Genomic DNA, 22502 nt, shown 5'->3' with positions numbered 1-22502 from the left:
ATCTATGGCAAGTCTTGAAAATGGCTGTCTAGCAATGATCAACAACCAATTTGACAGAGCTTGAAGAATTTAAAAAATAATAATGGGCAAATAGCGATATAATCCAGTTGTAGAGACTTACCCAGAAAGACTCACAGCTGTAATCACTCTTAGAGGCTTACCCAGAAAGACTCACAGCCGTAATCACTCTTAGAGACTTACCCAGAAAGACTCACAGCTGTAATCACTCTTAGAGACTTACCCAGAAAGACTCAGCTGTAATCACTCTTAGAGACTTACCCAGAAAGACTCACAGCTGTAATCACTCTTAGAGACTTACCCAGAAAGACTCACAGCTGTAATCACTCTTAGAGACTAACCCAGAAAGACTCACAGCTGTAATCACTCTTAGAGACTTACCCAGAAAGACTCACAGCTGTAATCACTCTTAGAGACTTACCCAGAAAGACTCACAGCTGTAATCACTCTTAGAGACTTACCCAGAAAGACTCACAGCTGTAATCGCTCTTAAAGACTTACCCAGAAAGACTCACAGCTGTAATCACTCTTAGAGACTTACCCAGAAAGACTCACAGCTGTAATCACTCTTAGAGACTTACCCAGAAAGACTCACAGCTGTAATCACTCTTAGAGACTTACCCAGAAAGACTCACAGCTGTAATCACTCTTAGAGACTTACCCAGAAAGACTCACAGCTGTAATCACTCTTAGAGACTAACCCAGAAAGACTCACAGCTGTAATCACTCTTAGAGACTTACCCAGAAAGACTCACAGCTGTAATCACTCTTAGAGACTTACCCAGAAAGACTCACAACTGTAATCACTCTTAGAGACTTACCCAGAAAGACTCACAGCTGTAATCACTCTTAGAGACTTACCCAGAAAGACTCACAGCTGTAATCACTCTTAGAGACTTACCCAGAAAGACTCACAACTGTAATCGCTGCCAAAGGGGATTCTAACATGTATTGACTCAGGAGTGTGAATACTTATGTAAATTAGATATGTCTGTATTTCATTTTCAATACATTTGCTAACATTTCTAAATTATGTTTTCACTTTGTCATTATGGGGTATTGTGTGTAGATGGGTGATTTGTTCTTGAATTCAGGCTGTAACACAACAAAATGTGGAATAAGTCAAGGGGTATGAATACTTTGTGTGTGTGTGTGTGTGTGTGTGTGTGTGTGTGTGTGTGTGTGTGTGTGTGTGTGTGTGTGTGTGCGTGTGTAGTTGTACAGCTTCTGTGTTGAGACAGAGACAGATTTTCTCTCTTCCTCTCGGTTCTGTCTCTCTACCTCACTCCCTTTCTCTCTCTCTTTCCCTCTCTCCCTTGGTCCCTCTATCATTCCCTTTCCCTCCCCCTCTCTCTATCTATTTCTCTGTCCCCCGCTCTCTCAGCATTCACAAAGGAATGTAGAGAATGAGCAGTCAGAACATTGATTAAACACGCATGCGGTAGGCATCTCTGAGTCAGACAGAGAAGATAGACTTTATAGCCTGCAGTGGGAGTTTGGGTCTCTGCTTATTAAATCCTGTTTAAGTGGATTATGAAGCATGAAGCCCTGACTGTTTACTGCCTTGTAAACAGTCCTTCCCTTCTCTTTCCCTTTGCTGAGAAACACACACACACACACACACACACACACACACACACACACACAAAGCAGAACGATTCCTTTCATTGGTCCTGTTTCACTACCAGAGGTTAAGACAAAGTTGTTGTTGCCACAACAAATCAAACAAATAGTCGTCCCGTGTGTAAATGTGTCTTGTTGGACAGGTAAAAACTGTAATCACTGGATGTTGTCACCAATCAGTGTGCTCTTTGTTCCCTCAAAGCTAGTAAAACAGCGTCTGATTGGCTGAACCCTAACTACAGCAGTAGTTTTCCTGTAACACTCCTACTTGGTCTCCTGACCCTGAAGGTGTTATCTCTCAGTGTTCTACTGATCTGAAGGTGTTATCTCTCACTCTGCGTTCTCCTGATCTGAAGGTGTTATCTCTCTCTGTGTTCTCCTGATCTGAAGGTGTTATCTCTCTCTCTGTGTTCTACTGATCTGAAGGTGTTATCTCTCTCTCTGTGTTCTACTGATCTGAAGGTGTTATCTCTCTCTCTCTCTGTGTTCTCCTGATCTGAAGGTGTTATCTCTCTCTCTCTCTCTGTGTTCTACTGATCTGAAGGTGTTATCTCTCTCTCTCTCTCTCTCTCTCTGTGTTCTACTGATCTGAAGGTGTTATCTCTCTCTCTCTCTCTCTGTGATCTACTGATCTGAAGGTGTTATCTCTCTCTCTCTCTCTCTCTCTCTGTGTTCTACTGATCTGAAGGTGTTATCTCTCTCTCTCTGTGTTCTACTGATCTGAAGGTGTTATCTCTCTCTGTGTTCTCCTGATCTGAAGGTGTTATCTCTCTCTCTCTGTGTGTTCTCCTGATCTGAAGGTGTTATCTCTCTCTCTCTGTGTTCTACTGTTCTGAAGGTGTTATCTCTCTCTGTGTTCTCCTGATCTGAAGGTGTTATCTCTCTCTCTGTGTTCTACTGATCTGAAGGTGTTATCTCTCTCTCTCTCTCTCTCTCTCTCTCTGTGTTCTACTGTTCTGAAGGTGTTATCTCTCTCTGTGTTCTCCTGATCTGAAGGTGTTATCTCTCTCTCTGTGTTCTACTGATCTGAAGGTGTTATCTCTCTCTCTCTCTCTCTCTCTCTCTCTGTGTTCTACTGATCTGAAGGTGTTATCTCTCTCTCTCTCTGTGTTCTACTGATCTGAAGGTGTTATCTCTCTCTCTCTGTGTTCTACTGATCTGAAGGTGTTATCTCTCTCTCTCTCTCTCTCTCTCTCTGTGTGTTCTCCTGATCTGAAGGTGTTATCTCTCTCTCTCTCTCTCTCTCTCTCTCTGTGTTCTACTGATCTGAAGGTGTTATCTCTCTCTCTCTGTGTTCTCCTGATCTGAAGGTGTTATCTCTCTCTCTCTGTGTTCTACTGATCTGAAGGTGTTATCTCTCTCTCTCTTTGTGTTCTACTGATCTGAAGGTGTTATCTCTCTCTCTCTCTCTCTCTCTGTGATCTCCTGATCTGAAGGTGTTATCTCTCTCTCTCTTTGTGTTCTACTGATCTGAAGGTGTTATCTCTCTCTCTCTCTCTCTCTCTGTGTTCTCCTGATCTGAAGGTGTTCTCTCTCTCTCTCTCTCTGTGTTCTGCTGTTCTGAAGGTGTTATCTCTCTCTCTGTGTTCTACTGTTCTGAAGGTGTTATCTCTCTCTCTGTGTTCTACTGATCTGAAGGTGTTCTCTCTCTCTCTGTGTTCTACTGATCTGAAGGTGTTATCTCTCTCTCTCTCTGTGTTCTCCTGATCTGAAGGTGTTATCTCTCTCTCTGTGTTCTACTGATCTGAAGGTGTTATCTCTCTCTCTCTGTGTTCTACTGATCTGAAGGTGTTATCTCTCTCTCTCTCTCTGTGTTCTACTGTTCTGAAGGTGTTATCTCTCTCTCTGTGTTCTACTGTTCTGAAGGTGTTATCTCTCTCTGTGTTCTCCTGATCTGAAGGTGTTCTCTCTCTCTCTCTCTCTCTCTCTCTGTGTTCTCCTGATCTGAAGGTGTTATCTCTCTCTCTCTCTCTCTCTCTGTGTTCTCCTGATCTGAAGGTGTTATCTCTCTCTCTCTCTGTGTTCTCCTGATCTGAAGGTGTTATCTCTCTCTCTCTCTCTCTGTGTTCTACTGATCTGAAGGTGTTATCTCTCTCTCTCTGTGTTCTCCTGATCTGAAGGTGTTATCTCTCTCTCTCTCTCTGTGTGTGTTCTCCTGATCTGAAGGTGTTATCTCTCTCTGTGTTCTCCTGATCTGAAGGTGTTATCTGTGTGTTGTGTAACCTGTACTTGTCCTCAGGTCAGGTGGTGTAACTGCACCAATACAGGTAGGCACTCGCTCTGACATAATAACATACCTCAGACGACAGGTTAGTGCAGACTTAATCAGATATGACAAAGATATCCTGTGATTTTAGAGTAGCAGTCTTGGCTAGTAGATGACTCACAGTGCTGCTGGTTATGACTCTAACCTACCTGGTTACTATGGTTACCTATAGCTCTAGGTGTGTGGAAGTTTACAAAACATATAAAACACATACACACTATTACAGACAGCTAATTAGCATACTGTAGGCTGCAAACAACCCATTCATAATCATACTCTCTCATGAATGCACTCATCCACCCAGTCATAATCATACTCTCTCATGAATGCACTCATCCACCCAGTCATAATCATACTCTCTCATGAATGCACTCATCCACCCAGTCATAATCATACTCTCTCATGAATGCACTCATCCACCCAGTCATAATCATACTCTCTCATGAATGCACTCATCCACCCAGTCATAATCATACTCTCTCATGAATGCACTCATCCACCCAGTCATAATCATACTCTCTCATGAATGCACTCATCCACCCAGTCATAATCATACTCTCTCATGAATGCACTCATCCACCCAGTCATAATCATACTCTCTCATGAATGCACTCATCCACCCAGTCATAATCATACTCTCTCATGAATGCACTCATTCACCCAGTCATAATCATAGTCTCTCATGAATGCACTCATCCACCCAGTCATAATCATACTCTCTCATGAATGCACTCATTCACCCAGTCATAATCATACTCTCTCATGAATGCACTAATCCACCCAGTCATAATCACAGTCTCTCATGAATGCACTCATCCACCCAGTCATAATCATACTCTCTCATGAATGCACTCATCCACCCAGTCATAATCACAGTCTCTCATGAATGCACTCATCCACCCAGTCATAATCATACTCTCTCATGAATGCACTAATTCACCCAGTCATAATCATAGTCTCTCATGAATGCACTCACATTCTCTCAAATACACAAACACACACTCAGTCAGTCGCCCAGGCTAAATCAGTCACAGACCGCAGGTTTCCATGGTTATGTGAGCAAACAGGGGAAAACACTTCCTGTCTAGCTTACATGTGTTCGGGCCTCATCATGTGTTCAGAGCATGCCCAGTAAATGCCACCCTGTGCAGTGCAAGGAATATGGTGTAATGGCAGACCGTCTGGTATTGTCCCAGCGAGTGGAACACTCTTAGCTTTGCGGTTCGGTTAGTAGATGTGTATAAACACGTCACCAGTGACTTGGGTTGAAAGAAGTGCAGCAGCTGTATTTTTCCAAGTCGGTCCATTAGACTCTTTTTCCCCCGAAATGTACAAATTACATTATGCTATAGAGACCTGTGATTATTCACTGTTAAGAGTTCATATACATTTCTCATTACTTTTCCATGACTTTTAACCACATTTTCATGACTATTATTATAGAATAAGCATTATTGAGACTGGAAGGCTGCTGTGTCTGATCCCATGTAGGCCTGATATCTCCTGGTGTGCCCCCCCCCCCACACACACACACACACACACACAAAGTAGAACTGCACTGTTAGTCACACGTTTTCAACCCTCCATCTGGAGAGCTTCTGGCTGTGCAGGCTTGGCCTTTTGATTCAGCCCTGAAACAGTCTGCCTATCAAGGTCTGTTGAGAAGCTGATGTTTAGGCTACAATGAGGCCTTCACGCCCAGTAGCTGTCCTGGAGGATGGTTGCCACCCTTGATATAAAGTATTACAACATTACAACCAAATACTTTTGTCTATATGTAATTATTCCCCCATTCAATAAATCAGGGATCAAATTTTCAATCTGCGCAATCTCGAACAGTTTAGGGTCACGCACAGATTCACAGACCTGCGGTAAATAAATTTGAACAAAGCGGAATCAGGAATTTAATGCCCACTCTCAATTGCTATTCAACGCAGATCCAGAACCTTATTCCGCTTTGATCAACCGTTTCTGCGTGTCAAACTGGGCCGGTGATAGGCTACTTTGTTTTAATAGAGGAGCCAGTACGCAATTACCCCAACATTATAAGTGCCGGTATGGCGCTCCGGACAGTTCCGGCCCAAATCAAGCACTGCACGTCATCAATGTCACTCCAAACAGGTATAGCACTGTGATCATATGTAACAGCATATGTGTTAGTCTCAGACAGGTTTTTAGATATGACTCAATAGCGTCATGTATAATTGTTATTCGTGAATATACAGTTGAAGTCGGAAGTTTATATACACCTTAGCCAAATACATATAAACTGTTTTTCACAATTCCTGACATTTAATCCTAGTAAAATTCCCTGTTTTAGGTCAGTTAGGATCACCACTTTATTTTAAGAATGTGAAATGTCAGAATAATAGTAGAGAGAATGATTTATTTCAGCTTTTATTTTTTTCATCACATTCCCAGTGGGTCAGAAGTTTACATACACTCAATTAGTATTTGGTAGCATTGCCTTTAAATTGTTTAACTTGGGTCAAACGTTTCGGGTAGCCTTCCACAAGCTTCCCACAATAAGTTGGGTGAATTTTGTCCCATTCCTCCTGACAGAGCTGGTGTAATTGAGTCAGGTTTGTAGGCCTCCTTTCTCAGTTCTGCCCACAAATGTTCTATGGGATTGAGGTCAGGGCTTTGTGATGGCCACTCCAATACCTTGACTTTGTTGTCCTTAAGCCATTTTGCCACAACTTTGGAAGTATGCTTGGGGTCATTGTCCATTTGGAAGACCCATTTGCGACCAAGCTTTAACTTCCTGACTGATGTATTGATGTTGCTTTAATATATCCACATGATTTTCCATCCTCATGATGCCATCTATTTTGTGAAGTGCACCAGTCCAACCTGCAGCAAAGCACCCCCACAACATGATGCTGCCACCCCCGTGCTTCATGGTTGGGATGGTGTTCTTTGGCTTGCAAGCGTCTCCCTTTTTCCTCCAAACATAACGATGGTCATTATGGCCAAACAGTTATATTTTTGTTTCATCAGACCAGAGGACATTTCTCCAAAAAGTACGATCTTTGTCCCCATGTGCAGTTGCAAACCGTAGTCTGGCTTTTTTATGGCAGTTTTGGAGCAGTGGCTTCTTCCTTGCTGAGCGACCTTTCATGTTATGTCGATATAGGACTCGTTCTACTGTGGATATTGATACTTTTGTACCTGTTTCCTCCAGCATCTTCACAAGGTCCTTTGCTGTTGTTCTGGGATTGATTTGCACTTTTCGCACCAAAGTACATTCATCTCTAGGAGACAGAACGCGTCTCCTTCCTGAGCGGTATGATGGCTGCATGGTGTTTATACTTGCGTACTATTGTTTGTACAGACGAATGTGGTTCCTTCAGGCGTTTGGAAATTGCTCCCAAGGATGAACCAGACTTGTGGAGGTCTACAATTTTTTTTCTGAGGTCATGGCTGATTTCTTTTGATTTTCCCATGATGTCAAGCAAAGAGGCACTGAGTTTGAAGGTAGGCCTTGAAATACATCCACAGGTACACCTCCAATTGACTCAAATTATGTCAATTAGCCTATCAGAAACTTCTAAAGCCATGACATCATTTTCTGGAATATTCCAAGCTGTTTAAAGGCACAGTCAACTTAGTGTATGTAAACTTCTGACCCACTGGAATTGTGATACAGTGAATTATACGTGAAATAATCTGTCTGTAAACAATTGTTGGAAAATTACTTGTGTCATGCACAAAGTAGATGTCCTAACCGACTTGCCAAAACTATAGTTTGTTAACAAGTTTTAATGACTCCAACAAGTTTTAATGACTCCAACCTAAGTGTATGTAAACTTCCGACTTCAACTGTAGGTGCTATAGGATAGGAATCCAGACTGGATTGATATTACCTATAATGATATTACCTGGAATGATATTACCTATAATTATATTACCTATAATTATATTATTTATAGTACCTTGCAGCCTGACGCACCTGTAAAACATGTTTACTCAGCACTACTATGGATGATCCTGTCTACATCTCTCTCTCTCTCTCTCTCTCTCTCTCTCTCTCTCTCTCTCTCTCTCTCTCTCTCTCTCTCTCTCTCTCTCTCTCTCTCTCTCTCATCATATTATGTGCAAATAGTTCAAGTACAAAAGGGAAAATAAATATGGGTTGTATTTACAGTGGTTTAAGTTCTTCACTGGTTGCTGTGATGAGACACTGTGGTATTTCACCCAATAGTAATGGGAGTTTATGAAAATTGGGTTTGTTTTCAAATTATTTGTGGGTCTGTGTAATCTGAGGGAAATATGTGTCTCTAATATGGTCATACATTTGGCAGGAGGTTAGGCTGTGCTGCTCAGTTTCCACCTCATTTTGTGGGCAGTGTGCACATTGCCTGTCTTCTCTTGAGTGCCAGGTCTGCCTACGGCGGCCTTTCTCAATAGCAAGGCTATGCTCACTGAGTCTATACATTGTCAAAGCTTTCCTTATGTTTGGGTCAGTCACAGAGGTCAGGTATTCTACCACTGTGTACTCTCTGATTAGGGCCAAATAGCATTCTAGTTTGCTCAGTTTGTTTGTACATTTTTTCACGTGTCAAGTAATTATCTTTTTGTTTTCTCATGATTTGATGTGGGTCTAATTGTGTTGCTGTCCTGGGGCTCTGTGGGGTCTGTTTGTGTTTGTGGACAGAGCTCCAGGACTAGCTTGCTTCTGTCTCTCTCGCCCTCTCTCAGGACAGTATACAATGCATTCGGAAAGCATTCAGACCCCTTGACTTTTTCCACATTTTGTTACAATACAGCCTTAATCTAAAATTGATTAAATCGTTTTCCCCCCTCATCAATCTACATACAATACCCCATAATGACAAAGCAAAAACAGGTTTTTAGAAATTTTAGCAAATTTATAAAAACAAAAAAATCGCAATATCACATTTACATCAGAATTCAGACCCTTTACTCACTATTTTGTCGAAGCACCTTTGGCAGCGATTAAAGCCTAGAGTCTTCTTGGGTATGACACTACAATCATGGCACACCAGTATTTAGGGAGTTTCTCCCATTATTCTCTGCAGATCCTCTCAAGCTCTGTCAGGTTTTTGGAAAACTCCAAGCGGGCTGTCATGTGCCTTTTACTGAGGAGTGGCTTCCGTCTGGCCACTCTACCATAAAGGCCTGATTGGTGGAGTGCTGCAGAGATGGTTGTCCTTCTGGAAGGTTCTCCCATCTCCACAGAGGAACTCTGGAGCTCTGTCAGAGTGACTATCAGGTTCTTGGTCACCTCCCTGAACAAGGCCCTTCTCCCCGATTGCTCAGTTTGGCCAGGGGCCAGCTCTAGGAATAGTCTTGGTGGTTCCAAACTTCTTCCATTTAAGAATGATGGAGGTCACTGTGTTCTTGGGGACCATCAATGCTGCAGAAATGTTTTGGTAACCTTCCCCAGATCTGTGCCTCGACACAATTGTGTCTCGGAGTTCTACAGACAATTCCTTCGACATCATGGCTTGGTTTTTGCTCTGACATGCACTGTCAACAGTTGGACCTTATATAGACAGGTGTGTCTTTCCAAATCATGCCCAATCAATTGAATTTACCAAAGGTGGACTCCAATCAAGTTGTAGAAACATCTCAAGGATGATCAATGGAAACAGGATGCACCTGAGCTCAATTTCGAGTCTCATAGCAAAGGGTCTGAATACTTACGTAAATAAGGTATTTCTGTTTTTTGTTTTTAATACATTTGCAAAAATGTCTAAAAACCTGTTTTCGTTTTGTCATTATGGGGTATTGTGTATAAATTGATGAGGACATTTTTTATTTTAATCCATTTTAGAATAAGGCTGTAATGTAACAAAATGTGGAAAAAGTGAAGGGGTCTGAATACTTTCCGAATGCACTGTAGGTGTTGTGTTGTGACTGTTGATAGAGTGTTTCTATACACTAGGCAGCAGGGTGTGTTTGCTCTGTTCCAACATCTTTGTTGAGGAGATGCTTGTATTAATAGAGGAAAACTTACTAAATAAAGTAACAATTTTGCATCTATATTTCTCCCACAGCTTTGTCCCTTTACCCTTTACCCTAACCCCTTTACCCTAGCCCCTAACCCCTTTACCCTAGCCCCTAACCCCTTTACCCTAGCCCCTAACCCCTTTACCCTAGCCCCTAACCCGTTTACCCTAGCCCCTAACCTCTAACCCCTAGCCCCTTTACCGTAACCCCTTTACTCTAGCCCCTAACCCCTTTACCCTAGCCCTGACCCCATCATGGCCCACAGGTCCCAGAGTTCGGACTTCGGGGACAACCCGCTGGACCCTAACTTCCTGCCCCCCCACTACAGAGAAGAATACCGTCTTGCCATTGATGCTCTGGTGGAGACAGACCTACAGGTACAATAGGAATGTGTGTGTGTGTGTGTGTGTGTGTGTGTGTGTGTGTGTGTGTGTGTGTGTTGTACGCATGAATGTGTGTCTGCGTGTCAGTGTGTGATAACTCAGAGTGAGTGTTTGATAAATCAGTGTTTGTGTGTGTATGTGCGTGTAATGACTCTTTGTGTGTATGTGCGTGTGTGTGATGACTCAATGTGTGTGTGTGTGATAACTCTCTGTGTGTGTGTGTGTGTGTGTGTGTGTGTGTGTGTGTGTGTGTGTGTGTGTGTGATAACTAAGTGTGTGTGTGTGTGTGTGTGTGGTGTGTGTGTGTGTGTGTGATAACTCAGTGTGTGTGTGTGTGTGATAACTGTTGATAACTCTGTGTGTGTGTGTGTGTGTGTGTGTGATAACTCTGTGTGTGTGTGTGTGTGTGTGTGTGTGATAACTCTGTATGTGTGTGTGTGTGTGTGTGTGTGTGTGTGTGTGTGTGTGTGTGTGATAACTCTGTGTGTGTGTGTGATAACTCTGTGTGTGTGTGTGTGTGTGTGTGTGTGGGTGTGTGATAACTCTGTGTGTGTGTGTGTGTGTGTGCGTGTGTAATAACTCAGTGTGTGTGTGTGTGTGTGTGCGTGCGTGTGTAATAACTCAGTGTGTGGTGTGTGTGTAATAACTCAGTGTGTGGTGTGTGTGTAATAACTCAGTGTGTGGTGTGTGTGTAATAACTCAGTGTGTGGTGTGTGTGTAATAACTCAGTGTGTGGTTTGTGTGTAATAACTCAGTGTGTGTGTGTGTGTGTGTGTGTGTTGTGTGTAATAACTCAGTGTGTGCTCTCTCTCTCCAGGGCTACTATGAGTTCCTTCAGACAGCAGACGTGGTGAACTTCCTTTGTCAGCCGGAGATCGAACACATCAAGACCACCGTTCAGACACCCAGCCAGGCGCCGACCTCCAACGTACCAGAGCTGTCTTATCATGAGGTAGTGCTTATTATCATTACACTGTTATTGAAATGACAAGGACTTCTGAAAGACTGATACTGTTATTGAAACGAGAAGAGAAGGACTTCTGAAAGACTGATACTGTTATTGAAATGAGAAGAGAAGGACTTCTGAAAGACTGATACTGTTATTGAAATGACAAGGACTTCTGAAAGACTGATACTGTTATTGAAATGAGAAGAGGACTTCTGAAAGACTGATACTGTTATTGAAATGACAAGGACTTCTGAAAGACTGATACTGTTATTGAAATGAGAAGAGGACTTCTGAAAGACTGATACTGTTATTGAAATGAGAAGAGGACTTCTGAAAGACTGATACTGTTATTGAAATGAGAAGAGGACTTCTGAAAGACTGATACTGTTATTGAAATGACAAGGACTTCTGAAAGACTGATACTGTTATTGAAATGACAAGGACTTCTGAAAGACTGATACTGTTATTGAAATGAGAAGAGAAGGACTTCTGAAAGACTGATACTGTTATTGAAATGACAAGGACTTCTGAAAGACTGATACTGTTATTGAAATGAGAAGAGGACTTCTGAAAGACTGATACTGTTATTGAAATGAGAAGAGAAGGACTTCTGAAAGACTGATACTGTTATTGAAATGAGAAGAGAAGGACTTCTGAAAGACTGATACTGTTATTGAAATGAGAAGAGAAGGACTTCTGAAAGACTGAGCTACGTGAAGATGTCCTAGTATAAAGGAGTGTCACCTCATTCTTGACGGAGTCTGACAACGAATGATTCATTAATTTATGTCACTAAAATAGAGGTGGAGGCATTGTAGGAGGCATTGTATAATATATATATATATATATTTTTTTTTTTTCCTGTTGTCATAGGGTAGATATAGTTCACTAACAGGCCGCTCATCTTTTCCCCAGGCAGACGCAGACGGCTCGTCTGACACCTACTGGCCGTTGCACTCTGACACGGCGGCCCCGGGGTTGGACCTGGGCTGGCCCCTCCAGGCACACAGCTTCATCGGCCCCACAGAGGTCACGACCCTGGTCAACCCCAGCGAGCCCGACATGCCCAGCATCAAGGAGCAGGCCAGGAGGCTCATCAAGAACGCACAACATGTAAGAGAAGGGCTGTACACACACACACACACACACACACACTCAGCTGTTCAGGCATATACACACAGCTGTTCAGGTCTATGTGGTGTAAAGTGGTAGTGTGTGTTCCAGCAGTGAGGTTAGGAGTTGAGTCTAATTGACAGTGACATATCACACCTGTATTCTCAGATCCAGGCCTTCTCACCCTAATGCTCCCAACAACACACCCTCATCCCGATATCATTCCCATCTCACAAAATATCTGTTCTGTTCTTTTTTAAATGATTTTATCAGGGCTTATCTCAGTCACTATCTCTCAGACAGAGATCCAGTGTTGCATATAGAGCCATGATAGTGATTATCTGTCAAGTAGAACTATGGACGGTGTAAAGTCTGTCAGTCAGTCAGTCAGTCAGTCAATCAGTTTATCAGTCAATCAGTCTGTCAGTCTGTCAGTCAGTCAGTCAATCAGTCAGTCAGTCTGTTTATCAGTCAGTCAGTCAGTCAGTCAGTCAGTCAGTCTGTTTATCAGTCAGTCAGTCAATCAGTCAGTCAGTCAGTCAGTCAATCAGTCAGTCAGTCAGTCAGTCAGTCAGTCAGTCAGTCTGTTTATCAGTCAGTCAGTCAGTCAGTCAGTCTGTTTATCAGTCAGTCAGTCAGTCAGTCAGTCAGTCAGTCAGTCAGCCAGTCAGCCAGTCAGCCCCAGCTCTGCTGTGCTCCACCACACCCTGTCCCTGAAGATGAATGACTTGCACTCAGCTCAACCTCCTATAGAAAACAATTATGTTTCTGTGTGTGTGTGTGTGTGCTAAATGTCAAAAGTGGCCAAACCTGTTAGTCTGACTGACCATGTCACTCTCACTGTCCTCCCTTCTATCTGTGAGTGTGAGCCAGTGTGTTCTATCTGTGAGTGTGAGCCAGTGTGTTCTATCTGTGAGTGTGAGCCAGTGTGTTCTATCTGTGAGTGTGAGCCAGTGTACAAGACAGTGTGATTCCATACAGTATTATAAAGGACAGGCTAAAGTTGCTTTTAAATGGTATCACACTTTCTGTATTTTTCATATACAACGTTGCTAAATAAACCTAATGCAGTGGAGGCTGGTGAGGGGAGGACGGCTCATAATGATGTCTGGAACGGATCAAATGGAAACCGTCTGTTTGATGTATTTGATACCATTCCACCATCTGCTCCAGTCATTACCACGGTACCGTCCTCCCCTATTAAGGTGTTTGATGTATTTGATACCATTCCACCATCTGCTCCAGTCATTACCACGGTACCGTCCTCCCTTTGGTGTTTGATTATTTCCATGCTCCAGTCTCACGGTACCGTCCTCCCCTATTAAGGTGTTTGATGTATTTGATACCATTCCACCATCTGCTCCAGTCATTACCACGGTACCGTCCTCCCCTATTAAGGTGTTTGATGTATTTGATACCATTCCACCATCTGCTCCAGTCATTACCACGGTACCGTCCTCCCCTATTAAGGTGTTTGATGTATTTGATACCATTCCACCATCTGCTCCAGTCATTACCACGGTACCGTCCTCCCCTATTAAGGTGTTTGATGTATTTGATACCATTCCACCTCTGCTCCAGTCATTACCACGTACCGTCCTCCCCTATTAAGGTGTTTGATGTATTTGATACCATTCCACCATCTGCTCCAGTCATTACCACGTACCGTCCTCCCCTATTAAGGTGTTTGATGTATTTGATACCATTCCACCATCTGCTCCAGTCATTACCACGGTACCGTCCTCCCCTATTAAGGTGCCACCAGCCTCCTGTGACCTCTGTTTTTAATTTGCTAATGTGATATTTCCATGTCTCTGATTGGGCTTTGCTAGGTGATTGCCGTGGTGATGGACATGTTTACAGACGTGGATCTGTTTGCTGACTTGCTGGATGCCACGGCGCGTAACGTCCCCGTTTACATCCTATTGGACGAACAGAACGCCCATCACTTCGTCTCCATGGTGACTAACTGCAAGATCAACCTAGACCTTGTCCATGTGAGTCTCAGTGTTTCCCCTAGTTGAACTATTTTAGGCAGGGTGACTCACGTTTCCCCATAGAAACCTATGTTCCTGAAGACATTCTGGGTGTGCAGGAATGTCAGTAGTTACAATGGTTTGACAAACCCTGCCCTACAGTCTTAAAGACAGTATAGCAGTGTTTTGGTGTTGACTGGCAGCAAGCCACTGCCTCATAGCTGTAATGTAATGCATTTACCTACTGGGCTACGACATGACGTGTGACTGAGTCAGACAAGACCTGAGCCTGGTTACATAAATGTCAACAGAGCGGCTAAACTGGTTGGATTACGCTTAGAACCCACTACAGAATAACACCATTTAGTAAAGACATTAAGCCCTTGTGACTCTGAATAACTTTTGTGCGTGTGCTCGTGTGTGTGTGTGTGTGTGTTTTACAGATGATGCGTGTGCGGACTGTGGCGGGAGTGACGTATTTCTGTCGGACAGGGAAGTCGTTTAAAGGACAGGTGAAAGACCGCTTCCTATTGGCTGACTGCAGGGCCGTGCTCAGCGGAAACTACAGGTGAGCATAGAAATATAGAACAGATATCAGATACCTCTTTAGTGTAGAAGCTAACGTGTCATTTCCTGTTTCCTCTAGTTTCATGTGGTCCTACGAGAAGCTGCATCGCTGCATCGCTCATCTCTTCCTGGGAGAACTAGTCACCACCTTTGACGAGGAGTTCCGCATCCTGTTCGCCCAATCACAGCCTCTCACCGTAGACCACGCCCTAGTGCCCGTCTCCTCTGACAGCAGCAGCAGCAGCAGTTACTACGGCAACCAGTTCGGCATGAAGGGGCCCCTTCGACACCCTCTGGGTTTCCAACGACACACCCCGGAACTTACGGGCTACCCCTTCGGAGGAGGGGAACCTGAGCGTTCTGCATTCCGTAGGGATGACCTGTTCCGACATGCCATAGAATCCGGAGGAGGACTGAATCTTGGGACGTTTGCAGCGTCGCAGCAGTTCAGGATGCAGCAGTCCTTCCTGGAGCAGGGCCGCTCCATGGTCTCCAGGTGGGACGGTGCACATAGATGTATTATTTAAAACCAGATTTATGTAGAACTAGATTTTATGTAGAACTCACTATCACAATGAAAGTTGCCTCTGCAATGGCGTGCTATTCCCTATTCCCTATATTTCACTGTGGATGGAATAGGATGCCAAAGTCAATCAAGTCTACTTGCACCATCTTCACATTTTGATGCCTTAAAATTAAATCTAAAAATGGATTTAATGTTATATTTTTCTACAGATCTACAAAACCTACTCTACATTTTCAAAGTGAATGAAAATGATAGAAAATGTTTCTAATTGAATATTAAAAAGCGAAGATTTCTTGATTGCTTATGTCTTCACACCCCAGAGTTCATACTTGGGAAGATTTAATTGAATCCCATGTAAAATGTTATTTTAAAGAGGTAAAATGTTAAAAACTGTGCAAGGGGTGTGTAGACTTTCACTAGCGACTGTAACTTAGTATATTAAAGTGTATGTTTCTACTGTTCCCATATTAAAGTGTTTGTCTGTGTTTCCGGTGGTCCCAGGCAGATGGAGATAAGTGCCAGTGACTATAAGGGTCAAAGCAACGCAGAGGGAACCCAGGAGAGCTACTCCTCTTCCAGACAGTACATGAAGCACAGAGTCATCAACAACCAGGAGGAGACAGAGCAGCACTACCACAGGTACTAGTTAGTTCCTTAGTTCATTAGTTCGTTTGGTAGTTAGTTCCTTAGTTCATTAGTTCGTTTGGTAGTTAGTTCCTTAGTTCATTAGTTAGTTTGGTAGTTTGGTAGTTAGTTCCTTAGTTAGTTTGGTAGTTAGTTCCTTAGTTCATTAGTTAGTTTGGTAGTTAGTTCCATAGTTCATTAGTTAGTTTGGTAGTTAGTTCCTTAGTTCATTAGTTAGTTTGGTAGTTAGTTCCTTAGTTCATTAGTTAGTTTGGTAGTTAGTTCATTAGTTAGTTTGGTAGTTAGTTCATTAGTTAGTTTGGTAGTTAGTTCCTTAGTTCATTAGTTAGTTTGGTAGTTAGTTCCTTAGTTCATTAGTTAGTTTGGTAGTTAGTTCCTTAGTTCATTAGTTAGTTTGGTAGTTAGTTCCTTAGTTCATTAGTTAGTTTGGTAGTTAGTTCCTTAGTTCATTAGTTAGTTTGGTAGTTAGTTCCTTAGTTCATTAGTTAGTTTGGTAGTTTGGTAGTTAGTTCCTTAGTTCATTAGTTAGTTTGGTAGTTAGTTCATTAGTTAGTTTGGTAGTTTGGTAGTTAGTTCCTTAGTTCATTAGTTAGTTTGGTAGTTAGTTCCTTAGTTCATTAGTTAGTTTGGTAGTTAGTTCCTTAGTTCATTAGTTAGTTTGGTAGTTAGTTCCTTAGTTCATTAGTTAGTTTGGTAGTTAGTTCCTTAGTTCATTAGTTAGTTTGGTAGTTAGTTCCTTAGTTCATTAGTTAGTTTGGTAGTTTGGTAGTTAGTTCCTTAGTTCATTAGTTAGTTTGGTAGTTAGTTCCTTAGTTCATTAGTTAGTTTGGTAGTTAGTTCCTTAGTTCATTAGTTAGTTTGGTAGTTTGGTAGTTAGTTCCTTAGTTAGTTCACTAGTTTGTTAGTTTGTTTGTTGTCTTTGTCAGCTTGAATAAATATTGTGATCAAATCAGGCAAAACTCTGGGCCCTAGTTATAATCTGTCATATGTAAAGCATGTTGTAATCTTTAATAAAATAATCTGTCATATGTAAAGCATGTTGGGTTATGAAAATGATGATGATGATGGTTCTGCTGCTACTCATGATGACAATGATGATTTATGACTATTTCTGTATTCCAGGGAGCAGAGCCAGTCCAGCCACTACTACCAGGGCGGTGAGGGACCTGGGTTAATGCCGGGGCTGGGGCTAGGCTCGGGGCTAGGAGGACATGGGTCAGGCCATGGACGCTACAACAGGCTGAGGAACAGACCAGCGCTGGACCAGTACTCTGACTCAGGTTACCCCCATGAGGAACCTCCTGGTCCAGAGGACTACGGCAGAGACTACCTCTCCTCTCAGGACCTGAAACACAACCCGGGACCACCACCGGCAGGGGGGAGGTACGTGGTATGGAGGGTCCACTGGACTGAAGAATGAGAACTAATGTCTTTTCACTGTTGCTCCCACTACAGTTATTTGATGAAGCGTTTAGTGACACACACACAAAGTTTAGGTCAAAATGTTGTCTCAACCATATCAGTAGAAATGTGGCCAAACTAAAGTAACCCCCTCTCACCTCTCCAGGTACGGAGGTGGCAGCGACCACAAGAGGCCGACGGTGGGCCAGCCCTACGTCTGCCAGTCGTCCCCCACCCATCCCAACCCCCCAGAGAAGCAGCTGTTCCCCGTCCCAGCAGAGGCAGACCAGGACCCCAAAGTCAAACAGGGCCTCCGCAGCTGGAGGATCAACTCCTACCTCAGCACCTACGAAGACACAGGAGAGGAGGGGCTGCCACAACCTTTGGGCCCTGATGCTTTCCAAGACCCAGAGTCTGAGGGAAAACCATACGCCAGTGAGGGGTCTGTATCCCGCTTTGAAGCGAGAGAGCCTCCGAATGTCCCCTCCAAGCCTAGACCGGATATCCGACCACCACTGTACGGCAAGCCCTTCATGCCCCAGAGCACGAGAAAGGACGGGGCCGACAGCAGGACCATAGAGCGGGAGAGAGCGAGAGAGAAAGACCGAGAGAGGGAGGTGGGGGTGGATGTGGAGATGCCATCGTCGAGGGAGGCTTCGGGAGAGGTTGTGCTCTCCAAACACGAGTCGTTCCGGACACGGATCAACCCGATGCTCCAGAGGAGCTCCCGGCTGCGCTCTTCCCTCATCTTCTCCTCCTCCAAGACGGAGACCCACCTGGGAGGCCTGGGCATGAAGGTCTTTATTATCTTTCAAATCATCTCTGATTGGTTTTATTTCATTTGGATTTGTATTTTTTGGTCATTGTATCGCTACCTTGCATAAAATGTATGTGCCACACAAATAAAGCTTAATTTGATTTGATGCAGGTGGCCAATGAGGAGGATGAGGAATCCGACATGCTTCGCACCACCTCCATCGTCCAACAGATCCTGGAGAAGAGATTTTCCAAGTCCCGGGAACCCTTCGAGTGGCGGAAGAAGGCAGAGGAGAACGAGAGAGAGAAGAAGAAGGAAGACGAAGAGAAAGAAGTTGGGTTAAAAGAGGAGGCTATGCCCCCCAAAGTCACCCCAGCATCTACAGATCCCCCCCAGCCGTTGAACATGAATGACCCTTCCAATAGACTGCAGTACTTCAAGGAGCTGGCTGCTAAGAGAAACGCATCCAAAGAGGCCGCGATGAAAGGACCACTTCAGAAGACACCAGACCTCTCAAACACTACTTCTTCCACCACCTCCTCCTCCACCACCACTTCTTCTTCCACCACCACGCCTTCTTCCACCACCACCCCACCACTTCCACCACCACCCCTTCTTCCACCACCACTTCGTCCACCACCACCACCACCTCAGCCCCCAAAGTCCCCTCGTTCTCTGTGACTGCTCCAGAGCCTGCCCCGATGAAACCAGAAGTCCCAGCCACATTAGAGCGAGCACGCAAACTGTCCATCACCTCAAGATTCAAAACCTTTGAGCCTTCTACTTCCACAGTCCAGAGGAAAGACAGCAGCTCGGAGTCGCAGAGGAAAGACAGCAGCTCGGAGTCGCAGAGGAAAGACAGCAGCTCGGAGTCACAGAGGAAAGACAGCAGCTCGGAGTCACAGAGGAAAGACAGCAGCTCGGAGTCACAGAGGAAAGACAGCAGCTCGGAGTCACAGAGGAAAGACAGCAGCTCAGAGTCACAGAGGAAAGACAGCAGCTCGGAGTCACAGAGGAAAGACAGCAGCTCGGAGTCACAGAGGAAAGACAGCAGCTCGGAGTCACAGAGGAAAGACAGCAGCTCGGAGTCACAGAGGAAAGACAGCAGCTCGGAGTCACAGAGGAAAGACAGCAGCTCAGGGTCACAGAGGAAAGACAAGGAGCCCAGTAAGATTCTGAAGCCTTTCCCTTCTCTGAAGCTGTTCAAGAGCTCCAACCCTCGCCGCGTCTCCTGTGATGAGGAAACGCTAACAACAGACGCCACGGACGCGGAGAAGAGCGAGCTGAAGAAATCTCGCTCCCAAAGCTTGTCCAGTATGTCTCACGCTGAGTCCAAGGACGGAAAGAACCTGGGCTCCAGCACATCCCTCAACACCCTGGGAGGGGAGGGCAAGGTCGACACCAAGCCCCTGGACTTCCTGAAGAAGCAGACCCAGAAACTCAAAGGTATGCTGTACTGTCTGTCTGTCTGTCTGTCTGTCTGTCTGTCTGTCTGTCTGTCTGTCTGTCTGTCTGTCTGTCTGTCTGTCTGTCTGTCTGTCTGTCTGTCTGTCTGTACTGTCCCGTCTGTCCGTCTGTCTGTCTGTCTGTCTGTCTGTCTGTACTGTCTGTCTGTCTGTCTGTACTGTCTGTCTGTACTGTCCGTACTGTCCTGTCTGTCTGTACTGTCTGTCACAGATTGTTACGTCCATGTTTGCTGGTATCTTTTATTTTTTAATTGCTGTGCTCATGATCTATAAAACAAATTCCCTTCAGAGCAATTAAGATTTGAATTTATTAATTAGTTCATTCGTTCGTTCATTCATTCATTCTTTAATACAAAGGCTTCCTGGGACCCAAGGACAAGAAGAGCTCCGGCGTTGCGACATCGCCTTCCAGCGGAGACAACAAGACGATGAGAACTGTGGTGGAGAGCTCCGAGGAGTCTGGGGCACGCCTAGTCTCCTCTTCTGCTGCCGACGCTAAAGCCACAGACTACGTAACTTCCTCAGACAATCACAAAATGACAGGTCCGTCTCGATACCAGACCTCCAGCGGCTCGGTTCTGTTCAGTAGCAACCTGAGAGATGACACCAAGGTCATCCTGGAACAGATTTCTGCCAACAGCCAGAAAAACCGTCTGGAGAGAGGAGGAGGAGAGGAGGCCGGAGGGGAGAAGGGGGTAGACATGGCAGGAGAGAAAGGAGGGTTGGAGAGCAATCCGTCGCTTGGGAGGAACCGCTTCCTTAGGCCCCAGGGAAACCCTCAGGAGAGAGACAGCCTGCTGAAGAGGATGGAGAGCATGAGGAAGGAGAAGAAGGTCTACAGCCGTTTTGAGGTACTCTACTGTAGTAGACAGGAGGTCTGAAGGGAGGAAGAGGAGAGGAGAGAGAGGCTATAGGGAGTGTAGAGAGGTGTAAGGAGTTGAGTTGAGGAGTTGATGTTGCTATTGAAAGATGTTATACAACATTTTATTTGTATTTTTTTACAGATAGTTTGATAAGTTTGATAAGGATTTGCAGAAGGGGGAGGATGAGAGAGTGGGGTGGAGTGGGGTGAGAAAGGGAAAGGATGAGAGAGTGGGGTGGAGTGGGGTGAGGAAGGGAAAGGGGGAGGATGAGAGAGGGGGGTGGAGTGGGGTGAGGAAGGGAAAGGGGAAGGATGAGAGAGGGGGGTGGAGTGGGGTGAGGAAGGGAAAGGGGAAGGATGAGAGAGGGGGGTGGAGTGGGGTGAGGAAGGGAAAGGATGAGAGGGGGGTGGAGTGGGGTGAGGAAAGGAAAGGGGAGGATGAGAGAGGGGGGTGGAGTGGGGTGAGGAAGGGAAAGGGGTAGGATGAGAGAGGGGGGTGGAGTGGGGTGAGGAAGGGAAAGGGGTAGGATGAGAGAGGGGGGTGGAGTGGGGTGAGGAAGGGAAAGGGGGAGGATGAGAGAGAGGGGTGGAGTGGGGTGAGGAAGGGAAAGGGGTAGGATGAGAGAGGGGGGTGGAGTGGGGTGAGGAAGGGAAAGGGGGGTGAGAGAGAGGGGTGGATGGGGGATGAGGAAGGGAAAGGGGGGGTGAGAGAGAGGGGTGGATGGGGGATGAGGAAGGGAAAGGGGGGGTGAGAGAGAGGGGTGGATGGGGGATGAGGAAGGGAAGGGGGGGGAGGGGTGGAGTGGGGTGAGGAAGGGAAAGGGGGAGGATGAGAGAGTGTCAAATTGTATTCCACTCACTGTTGTTCCTGTTGTTCTGCAGATGGGGAATAACCTGGGATAACTAAAGATGGTCGAGGAAGCTATTGACTGGAAGCTTAGTGTGTATGGAGGGCTCACAAACACACACACCATTCCCAGTTCACCAACATATGTGGCAAACGCATCATCAGAGTCCCTGAAAGAGAGAGGGAGAACACAAAACACAACAACAGCAGATAGCTGTGTCATCAGACTGCAGTCTTCCTGGATACAGTCAGACACGGTTCAAAACCTTTAAAAAACAGACTACAAAAAACAGGAGTTGAAACTGTACCCATATGTGTGCCAAAGCTGGTCTTCTCTGGTTGGTTATTTTGCCTTATATGGACTCTATGGGACAACTCTTCACTAATTCACTGCAACCCTTCATCAAACACCTGGAGTGAGAGAGAGAGTGTGTTCATGTTTTACTGCAAGGAAGCAACTAAAAACATGCCCAGCCATAAACCATGCATGTACAGAACTGCAAACTCCCAGTGTGTGTGTGTGTGTGTGGGTTTACACAGCGCCACGTCACTCACCAAACTATTATTAACCAGTCTGAAGTAACGACAGGAGAGAGAGAGAGATGGAGAAGGAGAGCGAGAAGGAGAGAGAGAAGGAGAGAGAGGAGAGAGATGGAGAGGGAGAGAGAGATGGCGAGAGAGATGAAGGAGAGAGAGAGAGGGAGAGATGGAGAAGGAGAGAGAGAGAGGGAGAGATGGAGAAGGAGAGAGAGAGATGGAGAAGGAGAGAGATGGAGAAAGAGAGAGATGGAGAAAGAGAGAGATGGAGAAGGAGAGAGAGGGAGAGAGAGAGAGATAGAGAAGGAGAGAGAGATGGAGAAGGAGAGAGAGATGGAGAAGGAGAGAGAGATGGAGAAGGAGAGAGAGATGGAGAAGGAGAGAGAGAAGGAGAGAGAGGGAGAGAGAGATGGAGAAGGAGAGAGAGGGAGAGAGAGATGGAGAAGGAGAGAGAGGGAGAGAGAGATGGAGAAGGAGAGAGAGGGAGAGAGAGATTGAGAAGGAGAGAGAGGGAGAGAGAGATGAAGGAGAGAGAGGGAGAGAGAGATGGAGAAGGAGAGAGAGGGAGAGAGATAGAGATGGAGAAGGAG

General features: G+C 45.0%; 1 protein-coding gene across 1 annotated transcript in view; it reads left to right on the top strand.

Moving 5' to 3' along the window:
• Positions 1-21879, top strand: part of LOC106570609 (protein FAM83H-like) — a 30863-nt gene extending 8984 nt beyond the window's left edge. The window contains 13 exon segments of the mRNA XM_014143071.2: positions 9931-10260; positions 11084-11218; positions 12131-12328; positions 14161-14325; positions 14748-14872; positions 14951-15367; positions 15899-16036; positions 17165-17425; positions 17610-18240; positions 18372-18873; positions 18876-19646; positions 20024-20517; positions 21411-21879. Of these exon segments, the coding sequence (XP_013998546.2) occupies positions 10138-10260; positions 11084-11218; positions 12131-12328; positions 14161-14325; positions 14748-14872; positions 14951-15367; positions 15899-16036; positions 17165-17425; positions 17610-18240; positions 18372-18873; positions 18876-19646; positions 20024-20517; positions 21411-21431 (3981 nt within the window). The 5' untranslated portion in view covers positions 9931-10137 and the 3' untranslated portion in view covers positions 21432-21879.
• Positions 21880-22502: the final 623 nt, after the last annotated feature.

The sequence above is a fragment of the Salmo salar genome, chromosome ssa14 (genome assembly GCF_905237065.1).
Source record: "Salmo salar chromosome ssa14, Ssal_v3.1, whole genome shotgun sequence".
Classification (NCBI taxonomy): Eukaryota; Metazoa; Chordata; class Actinopteri; order Salmoniformes; family Salmonidae; genus Salmo; species Salmo salar.
The sequence above is the reverse complement of the archived record's forward strand: the minus strand, read 5'-3'. Positions and strand labels throughout refer to the sequence as shown.